At 51.9% G+C, this 6,978-nt stretch overlaps 2 protein-coding genes across 2 annotated transcripts; one reads left to right on the top strand and one right to left on the bottom strand.

Annotated features, from left to right (window-relative positions):
- Positions 1 to 1,346: 1,346 nt before the first annotated feature.
- On the bottom strand, positions 1,347 to 2,355 carry BORCS6 (BLOC-1 related complex subunit 6). Its single transcript, XM_069851297.1, has one exon. It carries the CDS (start codon positions 2,338 to 2,340, stop codon positions 1,783 to 1,785), a length of 558 nt encoding a protein of 185 aa, XP_069707398.1. The 5' UTR covers positions 2,341 to 2,355; the 3' UTR covers positions 1,347 to 1,782.
- Positions 2,356 to 3,885: 1,530 nt separating this feature from the next.
- PNRC1 (proline rich nuclear receptor coactivator 1) lies at positions 3,886 to 6,230 on the top strand. The gene is made up of 2 exons (XM_069851287.1): positions 3,886 to 4,325; positions 5,107 to 6,230. Exons 1-2 carry the CDS (start codon positions 4,005 to 4,007, stop codon positions 5,545 to 5,547), a joined length of 762 nt encoding a protein of 253 aa, XP_069707388.1. The 5' UTR covers positions 3,886 to 4,004; the 3' UTR covers positions 5,548 to 6,230.
- The last annotated feature ends 748 nt before the right edge of the window (positions 6,231 to 6,978 follow it).

The following is a 6,978-nucleotide window of genomic DNA, read 5'->3' as shown; positions in this document are numbered from 1 at the left end:
TGCCAAATAAGAAAAGCAATAATTAAGTGAAACACTTGAACAACAACTAATCACTAGCAATTAAAAACATAAAAGTAATCATATTATTCTACAGCCCTAACAATTTTAGCAGGCAATCTGCATTGAATGTAGGTGATTGCAAATGAAACATTATCAAAAAGCAGCAGTGTACTGAAACATGTATACTTTAAAGGCTTCACCGTAGCCTGTTTGAATAAAGTGCAGCTGTACCTGTGGCTACACACATAACCGTGCAGTTCTTTCCTGCACTTTTCAACAGCACTCACAAGTTAAGCAAGATCAAACTTTTGGTTTTACTCTTTTGACACATACAAAACATACTTAGCAAAACTACTGCATCTCCATGACAGACAAGTTCAAACTTTCTCAACACTCCAAAACTATTAAGGGTACAGCTCTTGCTGTAGTGTTACAAAACCCTTAGGTCCTTGGGCAGGGGCACTTAAGTTCTTCTTTTCTCTCTGCTGTTAGACCTCTTGTCCCTTTCTGGAGCCACAGCTACTCCCCAGCAGGCAGCACCACGGGAGCTGTGACCACTAAGGGCACAACCTCAGCATAGCCCATTTCCAGCCTTCTCCCATCTCTATGACTGGAAGGCCACACCTGAAAAACATCCCAGTGCTGAGGGAACGACAGGGCCATAATGAGGAACCCCAAATAGGCTAGAGACTGGTACTCTGCAGACCAGGGTGGCATAAAACCAAATTATTTTGTTACAATTTAATATTGTCTACCTGCAGAAACACAGTGCATCACAGCACCCACCCCCCACTGAGTGTTTTTAATGAGGGGTAGCAGCTGCACCCATCATAAACCTATCTGCTCCTTAACTGCAAGTTACAGGACTTGCGTAGTATTTCTGGCTACGGTCGCTTCAAGGTTTTCAGGAGATGATGGTCACCAAAAGCACCGGAACACATACGTAAGATCACAGTGATCATTTCTCTGCTGAAATCTTGTTACGCGGAGACTTGCAATCTAAACGGATTGCCAAGAACGTCACCTAAGCGGCTCTCTGCATAGGAACCACAGCGAGCAGAGAATTCGGCTATTCTCAGGCCTCAGAGGAAATACTTACTGATACAGCAAAATCACTTCTGCATACAGTGATGCATATACAAAAGCTTCAAGTTATACAAATACATTCTCCCACAGCACCCACTTTCTGTCAGGCCTACACCACTGCCATGTCATCAATGTTCCTCATCTCCTTAAATATTTTGCCAATCAAGAAAATACAACCAACAAATAACACGATCATTTCACAGTGATGTCATTTAAACTTCTATGCCATGAAAACTGTAAAGACTAAGGGAAGCAAAGGATACTTTATCTGAAGGGTTTTATTTGGAACTGTGCATATAGATCTGTTCTTATCTTAAGCTCAGCTATATTCTGTGGATTTTATATTCTTCTTGGAGAGTGTCTTTACTGTATATATTACATTTCCTCCAAGCGCATCCCATCAGACAGTGCGCTCGCTGCCACAGCGGAAGGGAGAGTTGCTCATCAGGCAGTAAGCCAGCTACAAATAAGCAGGGACGCCTGGAAACATCAAGAAAATAATCAGAACGGTTTCAAGTTTGGTTAAAAGAAATATAAGGACAGCAGCTTTTAATCCCGACCGGTCAGTTTTTGATAGTCCTTAATAAATAGAAAGCGTAAGGCATGTGGGATCCAAACTCTGCAGGGGGGTGGCGGTGAGGAGGGCCGCGGGCGGAGCGGGGCCCCCTCCCTCCCTGGGCTCCCCGGGCAGGGCGGCTACTTGCAGAGCGCCTCGAGGCGCTCCAGGGTGCCCTTCACGTCGCGGATGCGGCGGGCCAGGGCGGGCACGGGCTGCATGGCGCGGTCCAGCTCCTCGCAGCGGGCCACCAGCGCGTACATGGCTCGGATGCTGAGGTCGGCGGCCTCGCCCAGACTCTCGACGCCGTCGCGGTAGGTCTGGATGCACCCGACGCTGAGGGCCGTGAGGGCCTGGAGGCCGCCGTGGACGTTGCGGAGCAGCTCGTCCACCTGCGCCGCCACCCGCGCCGCCAGCGCCGACACGTCCCGCAGCGCCGCGGGGTCGATGGCCGGGATGGAGCCGGCGCGCCCGGCGCCGCTCAGCCGGATGCGCCGCTCCAGGTTGTTGGCCACGAACTGCGTCAGCCGCCCCTCGCGCAGCACCGTCCCCTCCAGCTCCAGCGCGCTCGCCAGCGTCGCCCGCCGCCCTTCCGCGGGATGGGGATGCCGCCCCGCCGCCGCCGCCGCGCCGCCCGCCAGGCTCAGCGCCTCCAGCCCGCGCCCGTCCCGCCCGCCGCCCTCCTCCTCCTCCTCCATGGCGGGCGGGTCGCGGGGGCGCGCGCGCCACGCTGTTTACGCCGCCCTCGATTGGCTGCGCGGGGGCGCGCGCGCCCGCTGACCCCGCCCCCCCGAGTTCTCTGCTCGTCGTGGTTCCTGTGGCCCGAGCCTCTTAGGCGATGTTCTCGGCAATCAGCTTAGGTTGCGAGTCTCCCTGTAACAAGATTTTAGCAGAGAAGCGATCACTGTGATCTTACGTATGTGTTCCGGTGCTTGGTGACCATCGTCTGAAAACCTTGAAGCGACGGTAGCCAGTGCAAGTCTGAGGAGCGGCTGAGAGAGCTGGGGGTGTTTAGCCTGGAGAAGAGGAGGCTGAGGGGAGACCTCATTGCTCTCTACAACTACCTGAAAGGAGGTTGTGGAGAGGAGGGTGCTGGCCTCTTCTCCCAAGTGACAGGGGACAGGACAAGAGGGAATGGTCTCAAGCTGTGCCAGGGGAGGTTCAGGCTGGACATCAGGAAAAAATTCTTCACAGAAAGGGTCATTGGGCACTGGCAGAGGCTGCCCAGGGAGGTGGTTGAGTCCCCTTCCCTGGAGGTGTTTAAGGCACGGGTGGACGAGGTGCTAAGGGGCATGGTTTAGTGTTTGATAGGAATGGTTGGACTCAATGATCCATAGGGTCTTTTCCAACCTGGTCATTCTATGATTCTAAGTCCTGTAACTTGCAGTTAAGGAGCAGATAGGTTTATGATGGGTGCAGCTGCTACCCCTCATTAAAAACACTCAGTGGGGGGTGGGTGCTGTGATGCACTGTGTTTCTGCAGGTAGACAATATTAAATTGTAACAAAATAATTTGGTTTTATGCCACCCTGGTCTGCAGAGTACCAGTCTCTAGCCTATTTGGGGTTCCTCATTATGGCCCTGTCGTTCCCTCAGCACTGGGATGTTTTTCAGGTGTGGCCTTCCAGTCATAGAGATGGGAGAAGGCTGGAAATGGGCTATGCTGAGGTTGTGCCCTTAGTGGTCACAGCTCCCGTGGTGCTGCCTGCTGGGGAGTAGCTGTGGCTCCAGAAAAGGACAAGAGGTCTAACAGCAGAGAGAAAAGAAGAACTTAAGTGCCCCTGCCCAAGGACCTAAGGGTTTTGTAACACTACAGCAAGATCTGTACCCTTAATAGTTTTGGAGTGTTGAGAAAGTTTGAACTTGTCTGTCATGGAGATGCAGTAGTTTTGCTAAGTATGTTTTGTATGTGTCAAAAGAGTAAAACCAAAAGTTTAATCTTGCTTAACTTGTGAGTGCTGTTGAAAAGTGCAGGAAAGAACTGCACGGTTATGTGTGTAGCCACAGGTACAGCTGCACTTTATTCATACAGGCTACGGTGAAGCCCTCAAAGCGTACGTGTTTCCCTACACTGCTGCTTTTTGATAACGTTTCATTTCTAGTCCCTTACGCCGCGCGCGCGCCCGGGGGAGGGGGCGGTGCCAGCGGGCGCGCGCCCCCGTGTTTGTGTCGCTCCCCATTGGCGCGAGGGCGGGAAAGGGGCGGGGCCGCGCCCCGCTCTGCAAACAACACCGGGCGCCGCCGGCCGTGCCTCTCACTCCCCCGCCATGTTCTCCTAGCGCTGCCTCAGCCCACAAAGCTTCTCCCTAACCCCAATTCCACGCATCCGACTCTTCCTTTCTTTCGCCTCCTTCTCCCCGCCATGGTCACCAGCACGGCGCCGCCGCCCTTCCTGGCTCGGATCTCGGCGGGCACCGAGCGCCTGCGGCGAGGAGGAGAGGACGGCGGCGGCGGCGAGGAGCCGCCCGGCTGCCGCGCGGGGGGAGCCGCCCGGCCGGCGCTGAGGAGGGTCCGGCGGAGGAAAGGCAAGATCCGGCCGGGCCCCGGGGGGCTCCTGCCCGGCCGATACCAGCACCTGCAGCAGCACCGCGCCAGGAGGGGCCCGGCCGAACTCCGCTCGCACCCGGCGCCCGCCAAGCCCCCCGAGGAGCCGCCCCCGCCCGCCAAGCCCCTCAGGAAGGAGGTAACGACGCCCCCGACCCCCTTTCTTTCGCCCCTGAGGCAGCGCGCGGTGGGGGGGGGTGTTAGTTTCCGTTACACCCGTTCGGACGGGGCGCGAGGCGGGGGGGGCCGGGGGAGAAGGCGGGGGGGCGGCGATTGGCTGCCGCTCTCCGCCAATGGGCGCGCGCCGCTGCGCCCAGCAACAGCCGGATTTAGCCCGCTGGCCGCGCGCCAGCGCCTCCTCCCCTCGGGCCCCCGCCCCGTGCGCGCGCAGGGCGGGACGTGCGGGCGGCGCAGCGCCACATGGCGGCCGCGAGGGGTGCCCGGGGGGCACGGGGGAGCGGGGGGGCTCCGTGTACCCTAGCCTCCCCAGGGGCATTACAGCCCCCTTTCTTAACCTTCCCTCAGCCCCCGGGGTGGGGGGACGTTATAGCCCCGTCTGTTGTTATTCCCCCAACCCCCCGAGGGAGGGGCGTTACAGCCCCCTCTGTTGTTATTCCCCAGCCCCCAGAGTGGGAGTTACAGCCCCCTTTGTTGTTATTCCCCAGCCCCCTCTGTTATTCCCCAACCCCACAGAGTGGGGGGGCGCATTACAGACCCCTATCTTCCTCCCCAACCCCTGGGGCTTTACAGCCCCCTCTGTTATACCCCTCTCCCCCCCTCCCTGGGGTGTTACAGTCCCCTATCCCGCCGCCCAGGTGCAGTCGGGCCCCGAGAACGCGTCTTGGAGTCTGTCACCCTGCGCTTGAGGGCCTGTGGAGGAAAGGGTTTGCGTGTTGACGGGAGATCTTTGTCCTCTGCAGTTCTTCAAGAACAAGATGGGAAAGACGGAGAAGGCTTCCGTCCCCTACAGCCAGCCTGTTCACGGTTTACATCTGTGTGAACAACCAAAGATTAACAGGCAGAAGGGCAAATGTAATGTGCCGCTGACAAAGATTGCCTCGGCAAACAAGATAGAGAACTTTTGGCAGGATTCTGTATCACCAGAAATAGTTCAGAAGCAGGAGAAAAAACCTCTTAAAAACACAGAGAACTTCAGAAATGCCAAGTCCAAGAAACCCATCACCCTATCTGAAGCGAGCCAAAAAGAAAATTACGCTGGGGCAAAATTTAGTGACCCACCATCTCCTAGTGTCCTTCCGAAGCCTCCCAGCCACTGGGTAGGTGGCACAGCTGAACCGTCTGACCAAAACAAAGAGTTGATGGCAGTCCATTTGAAAACTCTCCTAAAAGTTCAAGCATAGTTTCCAAGATTTTGAGTAATTGGCAAAGACAACTCCACCTGGGAAACTTAAAACATGCCTTGTTGCAACAGAAATTGCAAAAGACTGTCAAGTCTTATAATCACATTGAAAAAATCCCTTGTATTATATTTTTTATGGTCGTGTAAATAGTGTACATCATGTATTATGTGTATATTCTTGTTCATACTTTGAGAGGTACATTTTAGTTTTGTTATGAAATGATGTATTTTGCACTGCCTGAATGGTAGATGTCTTGTATATAAAATATGGACAATTTTACGTGTGTGCTTGACACGTGAAGACTTGACTTGATTTGCACAAGGTAATGAAAATTTTGAAAGGAGAGTACAGCTTTCTGTGTCTGAGGTTCCAGATCAAATGTGAATGTTACTCATGCACTACTGACAATAGTTTTGCATTATGTCCCAAGCAAGTATAAACACGGAACTTTCATACAAATGTGAAATTTTGCTTTCTGTTTTGGAAACTATTATCTGGAATTCCTGTTTATCTGTTTGTTTTTAAAATTAACTGGAATTTGTGTAAAATTCCAACCCATCAATTTGAGCACTGCTTATTTCTTTAAAGAAAAAAAAAAGCAAAAAAAAAAAAAGCAGAGCTTTCTGCCAAAAATCCAATTGGTCACTAAAAAAATTAAATAAAACAATTTGGCCTCCCCTTAAGCCTGTCTCTGTTTTTCTTCTCTGTGTGTGTGTCAGTTGATGTGTGTGGACTTTGTTGATTGCCTTCTGGTGACATCAGTAGGAATATTTCGTCCTTCACAGCCTTTGACTATCCAAATAATTAAGAGATTTGATAGATCAAGGATTCCTTGAGGTTTTTTTGAAAAGGTTTTCTTTGTGATACGTCATTTTAGGTTCCTTATTCTTTTGTTTCTTGAAAATTCAGATACCCTGAAAGTTGGACAACTAAGATATTCAAATCTGTGCTGCTGTGCCCCTTAACGATTTTCATAGTGGTTATTAAACGAGTTGATACCAAAAAGCAGCAGTGACAGAAAGGTGTGGAGCAAGTTAATCTTCCTATTTTTCACCAAATTTGTTTGTTGCCGATACCTATCCTGGACGCCTCATTCCTCTGATCTAAAATTCCTAAGAAATTGGACTGTAGATTAATCTGACAGGCACGTTGAGGAGATGGGGGATTTGCAGTTATTTTACTAAGCTGGTATTTAAATAGGATGACCGAAGCAGAAGTGAAATTTACATAAGGTAGGAAAACATTTTTATGTTTCTAGATCCACTGAAAAACATTTGTTCTCCGGGCACTGGTATCCTAGAAGGGATAGGTGGGAAGAAAACGCTAGCAGCAGGGTCCCAGCTGATCTGGTTCCTTAGTTTAAAGGGTGTTTTCAGAGTGGGCAACACTAACTCTGTTCATGCTGTGTTCACTACTGCTACCAAAATACAA

This window comes from Phaenicophaeus curvirostris, chromosome 2 (genome assembly GCF_032191515.1).
Source record: "Phaenicophaeus curvirostris isolate KB17595 chromosome 2, BPBGC_Pcur_1.0, whole genome shotgun sequence".
Taxonomy (NCBI): Eukaryota; Metazoa; Chordata; class Aves; order Cuculiformes; family Cuculidae; genus Phaenicophaeus; species Phaenicophaeus curvirostris.
Note: the sequence above shows the minus strand (reverse complement) of the source record. Positions and strands in the feature narration are given on the sequence as shown.